We start from the raw sequence: 15,868 nt of genomic DNA on the forward strand, positions 1-15,868 counted from the left end.
TTCAAACCAGGTGATTACTTTTAATAAATTTTGTACTCTACACCTTTCATACTTCAGAGCTTGGAATGCTCGATCCACCCTGGACAATGACTGGAAAACTGACTAAATTTCATTGAAGTGCAACTAAATAAATGTTATCCAAATATCCCAAACCAAACAGATTCGATTTCTCATCCAACTTTTGAGGAAGGTACAAATAAAAGACAGCCATACATGAGTTTTCATACAGCTAAATATCTCATTCTGGACAGAGGGAAAAACAAAGGCCTCTTGCGCCAAATCTGTTGTGGTTGAATTGCAGAAGTCACCATTTCCGAGTGTCTGAAAAGTGGCAGCTGCACTGTTCAGCGGTGGGTTAAGCACTTTGTTCTAGATTGTTCAAATCAGTTTCGGGGTAAGGCGAACCTTCAGGAACTGCAGAACAAAATATGAAAAAACATTGTTTAATGAGTTGTTCTCACCTACAGATACAAAATCTCCTTTCTTTTGCTAAAAATATAGCATCTAGTCTCTGTGATGGTGAAAACACTAAGCCCATCAAGGAGGCATGTGCCATCTTTCTCAGCATTTGCCGATGCATCAGTCCTCAGTTCACTTGCATAATGAGCTAAATGCTTCTCCATCATTATTTGGCAGTACACTGCAGGGGTAAGTCAAAGGGAGGTGTGTAGAAACATGCCTCCAATGGACAGCCAGTCTGGTGTAGAGCTCAGAGTCCCAGATGAGGATCTGGGGAACTTACATTTGAACCCCCACTCTGCTAGGTGATTGTGAGGATATAACGGAGGTTGGGAAAAGAATGCTGGAAGTCCCTGTGGTGAACAGGCTAGAGCAAGAACCAATGAGAGCTGATGGAACAACTAGTTTTTGTTTATTAGATTTAATATTGAGAGTAAAAAATATTAGGGGGGTTAGCAGCAGGCAAGCAGGCAATTTAAGGGTTTCTCAACCAGGGTTTTGTGAAACCGCAGGGTTTCTTGATGGCCCTAGAAGGGCTTCCTGCATGGGTGGGAATCAATTTGTAATATATTTTTAAAAATTGTTAATTTATCATGATATGACCATATATGGTCATGTTGACCTCTTCCCCCTCCCAAAATGGCCAATGATGGACCTGAAGGGGTGGGAAGGGGAGGGGCCCCAAGTGGCCATATTCTTCACAATCACACCACTTCTGGAGGTTTTCAAAGCCTCAAGTATGTTTCAGGGGTTTCTTAATGGAAAAAAAGAGTTGCAAAAGGCTGGTTTAAGGGCTGAGGTGAAAAGGTTTTGTGACTGAGGGGACCTAGATAGAAAAACTACTTGGAAAATGCAGAAAATAGTTAATTTGTAACTTGATGATCCCTGTTGTAGGTTTATGGATCTCAGTGTGAAAATTCAATTCAAGTGAAATGTTGTTTCTTAGATTTTGCTTTCCTCAATGATTTGCTCTTATCAAAGTTTTGTTTTGATTAATCCTGTGGGCCATGTGTCTTAGGTGTGCTTTACAAGGCAGGAAATCTGCAACCATGCAGTAGTGAGACTACTAGGATCTAGGCAACCGGACTAGGATCTGGGCAACTCTGGTTTGAATCTCTCCTCAGCATGGACACTTGCTCTGATGACCTTGGGCCAGTCACATCCCCTCCAGCCTTAACTTAACCTCACAAGGTGGAGGTGAGAAGAATGGTGGAAGCTGTTTTGCGTTCCAGTTGGGGAGAAAGGTGGAGTATAAATGAAGCCAGGAAATAAGCATAGTGGGAACAATTCTATTTCTCTTGAAGTTTCTCCACTTACCATCTTCTGTGGGTTCTTCGATATTTTCTTCTTCTGGGCTCTGTGACTCTTTTAACACTTCAGGTAACTCTTTAGGCACTGAGACAAACAGAATTGTTTATTTTATACCTACTCATACCCACAATGTTCTTCCCCCCCTGACCTTTACTATATTGGATCCCTCTGTTTCATAGCATTCTGAAACAGATATAGGGTGTCCATTTGGGATGCTGGTCATCAATACTGACCAGCAGAATGAGATTTACTGACCAATCAGAATGAGATTTTTTGTCTAAAGCAGAAAATGTGCTTTAGATCCAGTGGACTTAAGTTTGAGTTCTCAGGCTGGCTCTGTGTGTTTGGGGTAGCCTTGAGCAAAATCTTCACCTTCACAGTGCTATACAAAAAGTATGGATTCTTTTGCCTTTCCTCCCAGAGCTGATATGTTCAGGAATAAGGCATACGAAACAGTATTGTTTTCTAAGCCATTGTTTATGATAATAAAATATGTTGGGGCTTCAGAAGGCAAAAGAAGTGGGCACTCCACTCCACAAATTATGACTTACTCCCAGTAAAGTCAGCATGATAAAATTTGCTCAGTCTCAAATTCTATCTTTCCCTCTTAATAAAGCAGTAAGAGGGGTTGGGGTGGGCTGAGTCCATGATCAAAACTCACGAAGTGGCCCCTTGCCCCTGGACTGACAAGCGGAGAGGCCGAACGGGAGGCGCGAAGCCTCCAGATTGGCCTCTCTGCTTGTCAGTCCGCCTCCCACAGCCCAATCAGGCGGTGCACAAAGCGCACATTCTGATTCTGCCCCTGCACCCACCCTCAGCACGGAGCCACCGTCGGCCAGCCATCGACCCGACTTCGCCGCCACCGCGAGGCACGCCTGCCTCGGCCGCCGCCCCCCCGGATGACACTGCTCCCCACCTGCCGCGAGGACTTGCCATTTGGCCGAGGATCGGCCCAGAATCGCCGCCACGCCGTTCGCCTGCCTCCAGCGGTGTCCCCAGGATGGCACTGGTCCCTGGGTCCGCGTCTCCGCCCTCCTCGCGGGCCCACCCACGCTTTGACCCCACTTTACCGCCATGGATTGCCACCGCCAGGACTCCACAGGTAGCTGGGGGAGCCACATGTGGGTCCCTGCCCTCCCCATCGCCTTCCCTGTCCCCTCTGACAGCGCCCCAACTCTGGCAGCCGTGCCAATGCACGGCCCTCGCTGGGGCCCGGGGGAGCCTGCGCCTGCCCTGGCCTCTTCCAGCCCCCTCCTAGCGCCCATTGCATTTCAGAGTGCAATGGGCGATATTTCTAATTTAATAATATGGGATTCGAACTCTAGTTCAACCTGAGGTTTTTGTGAAACCCAGGGGTTTCTTGATCCCCTTGGAAGGGTTTCCAAAATGGGTGGGAGTTAATTAATTTTACTATATTTTAAAAACCCATTAAGCATTTATATATTGTCAGACTGACCCCCCTCAAATGGCCTGGAGGGGGTGGGAAAGGGAGGGGTTCTGGGTCGGCATGTGCACAGTTATGCTTCCCAACCATATTCTGCATGATCCTGACGCCTGAAAAATGTTTCAGCGGTTTCACAATGGTAAAAATGTGGAGAAAGGTTGCTCTTGTACTTCTATCCTTTCTGCTTTGAATTTCCTGTGGAACTGAAGACCATTTCTCACTATGGGCCCCTATGAGCCTGGTGCTGGAAATGGCGTTTAGGCTTCCATTGCTAATTCACAAATGGTTTATGAAGTGAAAGGGTGAGCCTCTCTCAAAAAACCCAAAGCATCAGAAGCCTTCTGCAGACATCAAGCTTACCTGCAAGGTCTTCCGAATGCTGGTGGTGAGTAGGGGGAAGTACCACATAAGCTGCAGCCAATTTATGGCAACCTCATCAGGTTTCCAACACAAGAGATGGGCATGGTTTGCCCTGGCCTGCCTCGGCTTAGTGACCCTCGTCTTCCTGGGTGGCCTCCCATCCAAGGACTAACCAGTGCTGACCCTGCTCAGAGTCCTAGATCAGGGTGAAGGCCAGCAGCACTGAACAAATTGGTAGCTGACTACAATGGCTTATCTGGTTTATCCTGGAAATTACTGTATATACTCGCATATAAACTGACCCCCATATAAGCCGAGGCACTTAATTTTACCACAAAATCTGGGCAAACTTATTGACTCGCATATAATAATATTAATAATAAGACAACAACGAAGAAGACGAAGAAGAGTTGGTTCTTATATGCCACTTTTCCCTACCCGAAGGAGGCTCAAAGCGTCTTACAGTCGCCTTCCCCTTCCTCTCCCCACAACAGACACCCTGTGAGGTGGGTGAGGCTGAGAGAGCCCTGATATTCCTGCTCAGTCAGAACAGTTTTATCAGTGCTGTGGCAAGCCCAAGATCACCCAGCTGGCTGCATGTGGGGGAGTGCAGAATCGAACCCGGCATGCCAGATTAGAAGACCGCACTCCTAACCACTACACCAAACCACTACACCAAACTTGGGCTAGTCACAGTCCTATTAGAGCTGTTCACACAAAGCAGTTCTGTCAGGGCTCTCCCAGCCCCTTTCCCTTACAGGGTGCCTGTTGCAGGGAGAGGAAGGGAAGGCAATTGCAAGCCACTTTGACCGTTTATGCACTGGGAACTTCACTGCCCCAGCTCTCGTGCAGGAGCACAAATCAGGGGCAGGTGAGGCACACTGGGCCAAATGCTCACCAGTGTAGAAGTGTAGGATCAAACCTGGCATGCCACTCCTAATCACTACACCAAATTGGCTCTCAAGCCGAGGGTGGGAAATGCAGCAGGCTACTGGTTAATTTACAGGGTGGCCTAATCCATGCTCAATCATCACAAGCTTTCCCATCCAGCCTCCCTCCCAATAAATACAGAAAAGTCAAGAGGATGAACAGCTGCTGGTTTTTGTACCCTGCTTTTCACTAACCAAAGGAGTCTCAAAGCAGCTTACAACTGCCTTCCCTTCCTCTCTTGATGCCAGACACCCTGAGAGAGCACTGACTGAACTGCTCTGTGAGAACAGCTCTGGCAGGAGAACCAAACAATGCCCCCCAGGCCAGCAAACCAGAATAGAACAATAGTACCCAAAGCTGGCAACCTACTACAACAAGTACAACAGCTACCAAACTGGGGGCTACAGTGCCCCCAGAACAAAACATTGAAATAAAGAACTGTAAAACTGAAAACTGAAAGGAATAACTGTAAAAATCAACTTTTAAAAGAAACACAACCCCCAGAAGAAAAGGCAAACAATGCTGCCCCTCAGATAAAAGAAGAAATACTGAAAAAACAGTAAATCATAAGCACCACCAAAACCCACCCCACCCCACCCCACCCACAGAAACCAAAAGAATAGTCTGGAAGATGCTGATTCTCACATGTGAAAAAGCTATCACAGCCTTAGCACACAACCTTCTACCTTCTCACGCCATCTTTGCAAGCAGCGTTGTGTACTGCTCCCACATGGAGTGAGTTCATACTTTGTTACTTTACATTAATTACTTCCCTCCTCCTTACTTTTCTTCACTGGCTCATTATCTCTTCCGATCTAATGCTTCGCAAGAGAGGATCTGCTGGTGTCTTTTGTGTTTACTTTAAAGCAGCCATCGAGGATGAGGGTGAGTGGAAGGGGTTCCGTACTGGTTTGTGGTGGTGGACCTGTGGTGCCATTTCTCCAGGCACCCCCTCCCATTTATCTTTCGTTTTGTGCCCCGCCCCTCCTAGCAAGCAAGAATACCCAGTCTGGTATTCTTCTCATCTACAGAAAGCCAAGAATAACTGGGGTGGTGGAGGAGAGTTAAATCAGGGAGCAGTAAGAAAAACAGGAGAGAGCTGCCCTGGAAGTCTTCTTTCCCCCTTTCATTTGTTCATGTTGTCTTTTTGTTTTGTAAATTGTTTTGGATCCCCTTGGGAGAAAAGTGAGATAGAAGTACTTAAATACAAAATACACCAGGAGATCTAATCAGAAAATGCATTTTTGGCTCTCACCTTTACAGCAAAACAGATCAAGTCAGAAAAAAAGAATTTAAGCTTACCCTCAGTGCTAGGTTCCTCCGAGGGGACTTGGCCAATAGATGACATTTCAAGTTCTAAAATAAAATTAAAGGACTAATCAATCCCATGAGTCTTTATAAAGAATTCAGCAATTCAAAGGGCTGTAGTAACAATGCCTGTATACCACAGAATCAGGGAGCAGTTCTGCCACACCTGTTGTTCCCCATGGTAAGAATTCTAGAGGGGCAGCTGTATTAGTCTGTTGCAAAAAATAAAACTCCAGCATGAGCTAACACGAGTTAGACCTTCCTTCATCAGATGCATGCAGTACAGACAGCTTTATAACTAAAGTTACAAGTACTTTTCTGCACATGGAACTGCCAATTCATAAGATTCTACAGAAATCTCAGTAATTATCCATTGATGGGGGAAAGCTCAACCAGCAACATTGTAAAAAATATTTTAATTATTATAAAATGTTTGATTGCATCATAAAATAATAAAATCTATTTTTATGAAAACACACATTAAATAACTAATCAATGTCTTTCCTGTGTTTCCAAATGCGTTGTCCCAGATTGCTGTTGTGATTGCTGTTGCTGAGCCTTCAGGAGGGCGGTATATAAATATGAATGAATAAATACATAAATATTACAAGTGGAGGACTGCAAGATCCTCAAGGGAAATTATCTTGCTGGTCCTTGCTTTCTTCTTTGGTGTCTGACAACCTCCCTTTCCAACCATGTTTCCCCACCCTGCTCTTCCTTCCATATTTTTCCTTCTGCACCCTCCTTTTTTTCCTCCTTTGCTGGCAGTTTCAGGAGGCAACTGCTGAGTGTTAACTGTTTTTGCTCTGGGACAGACCCTGAGCCAGCCAGAAGCAGCTAGTGCCCAGCCTCTGCCTCTTTTAGCTGTGATCTGATTTGCCTATGCTAAGCTTTATATGTGTGTGTGTACACATTTGTATTTTGCCGTTCCCAGCACAACTGGCTCACAGCAGATCACAAGACATAAAGCCAATAAAACAACTAAATGTCCTCCCCACACCCACTTTTATCCTCCTCCCCACATAGGCTCCCAGAATCCCCACCAACCCAACCATATACCCTGGAAGATGACAACATGGCATTTCAGAGGAGGGATCTTCCTTCACTGTACTGATAATGATATCAAATCACCTTAGCATCAGAGCTCATTGTTAGCAATAGCTTGCATTTTTTCTAAGTTGAAAACCATTTGAAGGTGGAAATGTTTTCTCTATCAGAATATAAAATACCAAGGAGCATGGTTAGCATGTCTGACTGGGGACATCCAGGTTTGAATGTTCACTCCACCGTGGAAGCTTTTTGGGTGACCTGGCGTCAGTCACACCCTCTCAGTCTAACCTACCTCGCAGGATTGTTTGTGAAGATAAAAAAAGGAGGAGAGGAGAATTAGATAAGATGCTTTGGGCTCTCATTGGGAAGAATTGTGGGGTATAAATAAAATAGAATCATAGAATCATAGAGTTGGAAGGGGCCACACAGGCCATCTAGTCCAATCCCCTGCTCAACGCAGGATCAGCCCAAAGCATCCTAAAGCATCCAAGAAATGTGTGTATCCAACCTTTGCTTGAAGACTGCCAGTGCCCCTCACTGGCAGTCTTCAAGCAAAGGTTGGATACACACATTTCTTGGAGCTCACCACCTCCTTAGGCGGCCAATTCCACTGCTGAACTAAAGAAGGGACTTCTTTTACTTACCCTCTGGTGAAGAGTCTCCTGCTACTATTTTCACTGCCCGACGAGGTACTATAAGAAACGAAGGATGTCTTCTGTCACTTCCAGGAGATCAGTTTATCATTGTGGTGACCTATGAAAGCGACTTAACTCTGCCCCTGGGGTGAGGATGGTTGGATTCTGAGGCCTTACATTTAAGAGGGAATCTATTGGGGAAATTAAATAAGGAACCCCCCAAACAACCCTGACCCATCATGAACATAATCAAGTCTTCTAACAGCTATCTGTTCTTTTAAATCAGCTTTATCTGTGGGCTAGAAGATATCATCTGCCGTTTGAGGGCATGAAATCAACACAAACACTTCAGACAAGCAAAGGGGTAGACCAGCCTTTCTCAACTTTTTTACTGAAACATTCTTCGGACTTCAAGAAACCCCAAAAGTGATGCAATCATGCAGATGCAATCATGCAATGTTAGGAAGAATTGCTGTGGACACACCCGCCTGGGGCCACTCCCCTTTCCATCCCCTCCAAGCCCATCCTTGGCCATTGTGGGAGGTGGGTGGGTCAACATGACCATACATTGTCATATCACCCGATAAATGCTTAACAGATTTTTTAAAATATATATTAAAAACTCCCATCCATTCTTGACAACCCTGGGTTTCTGAAATGGGGTGGGAGTTAATTCATTTTTGATATATTTTTAAAATTTGTCAGACATTTATCAGGTGATATGACCATATATGGTCATGCTGATGATCCGCCCCCACCCCAAATGGCCAATGATGGGCCTAGAGGAGGGGGGGGGGACCCCGGGAAAGTGTCTACACAGTTCTGCTTCCAAAACATATTCTGCATGATTGAGCCACTTCTGGGGTTTCCTGAAGCCTGAAGAATGTTTCAGGGGATTCTCCATTATGAACAAGTTGAGAAAGGCTGGGTTAGGGGTAAGGGGCATGTAGTATGAAAAGGACAAATCCACTCATATAACTATCTTCTTGATTGTTTGGATCTTAGCATCCTGAGAAGAAGCAAGCTCTTCTATTTTTTATGTCCCCTAAAACGGATATGTATATGGATGTGACGTCTGCAGTCACGGCCCAAGAAGCATGCTAGAAGTGGCAGGGGGTGGCTGGTGAAGGAGGCCAAGGCTGCCACCGAAGTGGTGATCATGCAGCCTTCGTGGGCCTAGGGAGCGGCTGCAAAGCCTCTGTGAGTGGAGGCAGCAGCCACATAGCTTCCGAGGGCCCAGATAGTGTCCATTAAGCCTCTGTGGGCCCAGGCGGTGGCCTTGAGGCCTCTGTGGGCCTAGGCAGCGGCCCCGCTGGCCTTGGGAGAAGCAGCAGCAGGCCCGGTCTGTGCCACTGCAAGAGAGAAGGAGAAGGGGAGGGGAGACAGGAGGAAGAAGGGAGTCTAGGGGGGAGGGACCAGATAGTAGGTCAGGGAAGTAAGAGGGGCAAGGGCAGGGGGAAATGGGGGGAAAGGAGTTTGTTGTGTTTGAGAGAGGGGGAGGGGGGGAGGTACCAGGGATGAGGTCAGGGAAGCAAGAGGCAAGGGGGGTGAGGGCTGGACAGAATGGGGAGAAGGAGTGTGTGTGTGTGAGAAAGAGAGGGGGGGAGGGACCAAGGAGCCCAGAGCAGGTATGTTTTCCACATACCTTGTAGGAGCTGGTCTGTCACTAATTTTTTAAAACATCATCACAAACTTATAACACTCTATTAATCAATAACTCAGGGACTCCACTAACATATGTGAGCAAGTAATCCACAGGGATTCTCAACTTGAAAATCTGGCCCCTAAGAACATATAATTTAAAATCTAGTCTTCAGATTCCGCCTGAGTTAGGAACTATAGAAATCTATTCTATATCCTACGGTTTGCTTTTACCTCGTCTCTGTGGATATAATTCATTTGCTTCACCTAATGCAACTGCCTTTTCCTGTATAGAAAAAAAAACAGTTTCGTTTACCAAGCAATATTTATAGTTATTACAATACACGTGTAAAGCTGATCAAAAATCAACAGAACTAACACCACTTCCTAAATATCCATTCCTTACTCTCTTTTGTAATGCTTGTGCAGGGCTTCCAAAAAGTTCAGGAACCACAGGCACAAGAAATCTAATTAGGGATTTATCCACCCAAAACAAATACAAGATTTCATAGTTATTTTAATTTTTTAAAGAATATTCTATCTCAAGCATAGTGAACTAGAAAAAAATCTATTCAGTAGAAAATCTCAAACATGACTACATTAGCAGGGTCTTAATTACAGACATAAATACTGTCCAGTTGCATCTTAATTATGGGAACCCCAGCAAGGGGCTTTCAAGACACGTGAGAAGCAGAGGTGGTTGGTCTTTGCCTTCCTCTGCAGAAACTTCCTTTGGCTGGGTGGGGGAGTGGGCGGGGGAGTGGCGGCAGAGTGAGAGAGAGAGAGAGACTGAAGGGAGAGAGAGAGAGGTAGGAAGGGGAAAGGAAAGACGGGGCAGGGGGTAGGGGAAGGAGGGTGGGGGGAGGTGGAGTTGTGCGGAGGGCGTCAGGGGACGAGATGGGTGCGTGGGTGCATGTTTTGGGGGGGAAGCTGCGCTAGGCTTGGGTCATCCCCCCCGCCCACCTCCCACTGGACAGCGGGGCCTCGGCCCGGCCAAAGGGCTGTCCCTTTGGCCGGGCTGAGGCCCCGCCCCCCAGCCGCTCCCCACTCATCATTGGGGCCTCGGCCCGGCCAAAGGGGCAACCCCGCCATGTCTGCGATGCAGCAAGGCTGTCCCTTTGTCCAGGCCAAGGCCCCCGCCCCCCGTCCACTCCCCATCATCGTTGTTGCCTTGGCCCGGCCAAAGGGGCAGTCTCCTTTGGCTGGGCCGATGCCTCCCGCTGGACGCCGGGGGCTCGGGGCCTACCTTGCCTCTCAGCAGCCAGTGCGGGAATGGTCGCCATGGGGAGAAGGTGGCCCACGTTGGGGGGTGGGCGGGTTGCGAGGCGCTTTGCGCCTCCCATCTGGTCAGTCCTGGAGCAAGGGGCCAATCATAGCCCACCCTCGAAGCCCTTACTGTTTTATTTATACTGCTCCTGTGGAGCGGTTACAGATGACGAAACAGCCATTATCCAGAAGCCCATCTTTGGATATTCTTCTTTATCTATAGTTCAATAGAAACACTGAGGATATGTTTGTCCATATCAAATTATGCTTTGTAATGTTCTGGGAAGGGCTGTAGCTTCCTCACCTAATAGGTAATTATGTGTTCGCAATGTTTAAGATATAGCCTCCAATGTATATTGATTGTTGCATTTTGCTTTGTTGATATGACTTTTTCACACTGTGTACCCTTCTGTTGTCTGCACAATTTCCCCACTGAAACAGTCCCAGGCGACATATTTGGACATATGGAAACAATTACAGAAATCAAAAACATTTGGACATTACCCGAATCAGATCATGGGCTAAAATCTGAAGATAATCTTGACTTGTCTTGCTAACTTCTAGTTCTGTAAGGGCCTCCCATCTACCATTCTGGAATCTCACAGGCATGGAAAAGACAATTCCTTCTGGAATCCCAAACTGACCTAAAGAAACAAAGGCGATTCCTCTGAAACATCTTTTATTCTCAGGGTAACACTCACATACGTTCACTATAAAAACTGGTACAAAACGAAGGAGCTAGGGCTAACCTTAACCAAAGTTTCATGATTCCCATTAAATTAATGCTGCAAGTGAAATGGGGAGGGGGATGTGGCATCCCTGGGGAACCAGGGCTACATGAAGGGTTGAGGGGCCGGGTCAACCCGGTCTCAGTATGGACCACTGGAGAAGGCTTTGGGTGCCAGTTCCAGGGAGTCCCCTGGGTCATGGTCTAGCCAGGGACTCCAATAGTTGGATGAGGCTGCTTGATCCACAATTACAGCTGTGAGCGCTGTAAGCATCCGCTGAGGTCTAAGAGCTCGTGGGAGAGGTCTGGAGAGAAAAGCAGGATCAGTTGTTGGGGTGAACACTTAACCAAGTAGGACAAAGGAGTTGGGAAGTGAACAAGGACTGAGTTAGAGATGAGCTGAGGTTATAGGGGACCTACCAGGAATAGCAATGCTGTGTAACTGGGAATGTCACTATAATAGCAACTGTAACTATGCCTTTCTGTGGTTATAGAGTCCTGGCCTCCACACAGCCTGCTGCAGGCACCACACCCACCCACCTCTAGCCAAAAGCTCATGACAGTGAGATGTAACACTGTATTGGCTGGATTAAGTCCAAAGCCTTTAACAGGATGGGGAGGGGAATGTCTTTTCAATTACCTTTAAAGAAAATGGAGAAGGGCAATAGAAAAGACTATTCCTAACAGTTAGAGCAGGGGTAGTCAAACTGCGGCCCTCCAGATGTCCATGGACTACAATTCCCAGGAGCCCCCTGCCAGCGAATGCTGGCAGGGGGCTCCTGGGAATTGTAGTCCATGGACATCTGGAGGGCCGCAGTTTGACCACCCCTTAGTTAGAGCATTTCCTCAGTGGAAGAAGCTCCTTCATGAGACAGTGGGCTCTCCTTCTTTGGACGTTTTTAAGCAGAGGCTAGAGAGCCATCTGACAAAAATGCTGATTCTGTGAATTTAGGCGGATTGTGGCACAGAACAGACTGTGTCAGGGCTTGGCTCTTGCAGCCCTTCCTTGCATGCCCAGGGAAATGCCAGTTTGGGGGGAGGCAATATCTGGGCATGGAATTAGGGTCACTGTGGGTGGGCAGGTAGTGGTGGATTTCCTGCATTCTGCAGGGGATTGGACTACATGAATCCAACTCTATGATCCTATGATTATTCGACTCAAAGATCAACATTTACCTTCACTGATGACCCCTAGAGAGATCATCTCCTTTGGGGGAGAGTCATGATACCAGTATCTCAGCACTGTTGCAATGATGTGTGCGGGGGCCATGCCTAAGCAGTGGTGTCCCCAAGAACTCAGTGTGCTCAGTGAAGCCACAAATTGAGAGCGCATCCATTCGCTGCCCATGGAGGGGGAAAAGACAACACAAGTTTTTAAAAAAGCATAGTGGAAGACTTCTGTCTAGAAAAAAGATCTTTCCAAATTTACTAAGACATGATAGAGCTTTATAAAATTATGCATGGGATGGAGAGAATTGACAAAGACAAATATTTATCCCTTTTGCAAAATACTAGAGCTCAAGGGCATGCAATTAAGCTGATGAGTGGTAGGTTTTGAGCAGATAAAAGGAACTACTACTTTAAACAGATAAAAGGAAATACTACACACTCAGAAGTGGAATTTGCTGCCAGAAGGATGTAGTGATGGTCACTGGAATAAACTAAAACATAGATTTGTGGAGGATGTCTATCAAGGGCTATTAGCCCTGAGGACTGAAGGGAACCTCCACATTGAGAGGCATTAATCCTCTGAATCCCAGAGCCAGGTGGCAACATCAGGGGAATGCCTGGGCCTCTGTGCTACAGATTGACACTGGGAAAGATTTGGTACATTTCAGATTCAAGTTTTCCTGATTCGGTGAAACTCGAATCAACTGAATCAATGATTTCTATATGGCTGATTTGGCAAATTTGAACTTATTTGGCTGAATCAGCCACCAGACAGCTGGTCCTGCTGCAGAAAGAAGCCTCTCTGCGGATCACCTGTTTAGTGTCATAGGAAGCATTTGAAGGTTCCTAGCTTACCCTAAATACAGCCAGTCAGCCCTTCACGCAAAACCTGGGCTGTGCAGGGTTCTGCTGAGCTGGCCCCAGGGGGATCAGGGAAGGCAGGAGTGGGGTGACAAGTTGTCTCCACGCCCATCCCCCCAGATCCCAGGATGCAGCCAACCTCAGGAGAGTTGGGGAAGGTATTCAAAGGGTGGACATGTCAGCTATGCATCCATCCTGCCTGATCCCAGGCTACAGCTGGCCCCCGGGGAAAGTGGGTGTATGGTTGACATGGCAGTTCTGTGTTCACACGCTTGATCCTAGACTGCAACAGTGCCAGGATGATCCAATGTAAAGACTGTAGCTGTGTTAGGGGAAATAATGTTATTCTTCTTTTGTAAATTATTTTTCTTTAGATTTTATAATATAGTAATTTTGGGTTTTTAATGTTATATGTAAAATCCTCAGACAGACTTGCTTGAAATCAGTGATTACCAGAGGCTTCCCTGGAAGTTTTCAAGCAGAGGCAGAAAGAAATGCTGATTCTGTGAACTTAGGCAGATGGTGAGTGGGGGGGGGGGGCAGAAGGGACTGTGTCGGTGCATGCCCAGGGAAATGCCAATCGCCACTTTGGGATCAGGAAGCAAATATCTTTCAGGCCAAACTGGCCAGGGATTTCAGCTTGTGGTGCCCTGATTCTGATCCAGACTAATACTTCTTTCGAGATTTTTCACACATACCAGAAACAAAGAATCATAGAAACATAGAGTTGGAAGGGGCCACACAGGCCATCTAGTCCAACCCCTGCTCAACGCAGGATCAGCCCAAAGCATCCTAAAGCATCCAAGAAAAGTGTGTATCCAACCTTTGCTTGAAGACTGCCAGTGAGGGGGAGCTCACCACCTCCTTAGGCAGCCTATTCCACTGCTGAACTACTGTGACTGTGAAAAATCTTTTCCTGATATCTAGCCTATATCGTTGTACTTGTAGTTTAAACCCATTACTGCGTGTCCTTTCCTCTGCAGCCAATGGGAAGAGCATACTGCCCTCCTCCAAGTGACAACCTTTCAAATACTTAAAGAGGGCTATCATGTCCCCTTTCAACCTCCTGTTCTCCAGGCTGAACATTCCCAAGTCCCTATCTTCTACTCTTCATAGGGCTTGGTCCCTTGGCCCCAGATCAAAGAAGAGTACCTACAGGTTACTAGGCACTGTAGATCAATCATCAGAAAGGCCAAAGCTGAGAGTGAGCTAAGATTGGCCAGGGAAGCCCACTGTAACAAGAAAAGATTTTTCAGTTATGTGAGGAGCAAACATAAAGTAAAGGAGGCAATAGGCCCACTGTTGGGTGCAGATGGACAAACTCTAACGGAGGATGCAGAGAAAGCAGAAAGGCTCAGCGCCTATTTAACATCTGTTTTTTTCCCACAGGTCAAAGGGTTTAAGCACATCTAGAGATGGCAGTAGCCAAGAGATAGTGTCTGGGTGGGAGGTTGACATGGACAGAGAGGTTGTCAAGGGGCATTTAGCTGCACTGGATGAGTTCAAATCCCCTGGGCCGGATGAAATGCACCTGAGAGTGCTCAAAGAACTTTCTGGAGAACTTGCACAACCCTTGTCCATCATCTTCGGGACCTCTTTAAGGACTGGAGATGTCCCGGAGGACTGGAAGACAGCAAACGTTATTCCAATCTTCAAAAAAGGGAGGAAGGATGACCCGGGAAACTACAGACCAGTGAGTCTGACCTCTGTTGTGGGGAAGATAATGGAGCAGATATTAAAGGGAGCGATCTGCAAACATCTGGAGGACAATTTGGTGATCCAAGGAAGTCAGCATGGATTTGTCTCCAACAGGTCCTGTCAGACCAACCTGGTTTCCTTTTTTGACCAAGTAACAGGTTTGCTCGATTGTGGAAATTCGGTTGATGTCGTTTACTTAGATTTTAGTAAAGCTTTTGATAAGGTTAAATTGAAAGGGTACACAGGACAGTGATGAGGATGATCTGGGGCCAAGGGACCATGCCCTATGAAGATTGAGGGGAAGGTTCAGCCTGGAGAGGGGACATGATAGCCCTCTTTAAGTATTTGAAAGGTTGTCATTTGGAGGAGGGCAAGATGCTGTTCCTGTTGGCTGCAGAGGAAAGGACATGCAGTAATGGGTTTAAACTACAACAATATAGGCTAGATATCAGGGAAAAAAAATTAACAGTCAGAGTAGTTCAGCAGTGGAATACGCTGTCTAAGGAGGTGGTGAGCTCCCCCTCACTGGCAGTCAAGCAAAGGTTGGATACACACTTTTCTTGGATGCTTTAGGATGCTTTGGGCTGATCCTGTATTGAGCAGGGGGTTGGACTAGATGGCCTGTATGGTCCCTTCCAACTCTATGATTCTATGATAGTATGATTCTATAATCCTCGTCGCTCTCCTCTGTACCCTTTCAATTTTATCTACGTCCTTCTTGAAGTGAGGCCCCCAGAACTGCACACAGTACTCCAGGTGTGGTCTGACCAGTGCCGTATACAATGGAACTATGACATCTTGTGATTTTGATGTGATGCCCCTGTTGATACAGCCCAAAATGGCATTCGCCTTTTTTACCGCTGCATCACACTGCCTGCTCATGTTTAGCTTACATTCCACAAGTACCCCAAGGTCTCGTTCACACACAGTGTTACCTAGAAGCCTATCCCCCATCCAGTAGGCATGCTTTTCATTTTTCTGACCCAGATGTAGAACTTTATACTTAGC

The 15,868-nt window shown here is 46.6% G+C and overlaps 1 protein-coding gene across 2 annotated transcripts in view; it reads right to left on the bottom strand.

The window, feature by feature from the left end:
• Positions 1–15,868, bottom strand: part of MDH1B (malate dehydrogenase 1B) — a 25,415-nt gene continuing 9,547 nt past the window's right edge. For both annotated transcript variants that reach the window (XM_077319256.1, XM_077319255.1), the window contains exons 7-13: positions 12,308–12,471; positions 10,909–11,048; positions 9,373–9,424; positions 7,507–7,554; positions 5,807–5,860; positions 1,777–1,854; positions 1–414 (exon numbers count right to left, since the gene is read on the bottom strand). In XM_077319256.1, coding sequence (XP_077175371.1) covers positions 356–414; positions 1,777–1,854; positions 5,807–5,860; positions 7,507–7,554; positions 9,373–9,424; positions 10,909–11,048; positions 12,308–12,471 — 595 coding nt within the window. In that variant the 3' untranslated portion in view covers positions 1–355. The remainder of the gene's footprint in view (positions 415–1,776; positions 1,855–5,806; positions 5,861–7,506; positions 7,555–9,372; positions 9,425–10,908; positions 11,049–12,307; positions 12,472–15,868) is intronic.

This window comes from Paroedura picta, chromosome 2 (genome assembly GCF_049243985.1).
Source record: "Paroedura picta isolate Pp20150507F chromosome 2, Ppicta_v3.0, whole genome shotgun sequence".
In the NCBI taxonomy this organism is placed as follows: Eukaryota; Metazoa; Chordata; class Lepidosauria; order Squamata; family Gekkonidae; genus Paroedura; species Paroedura picta.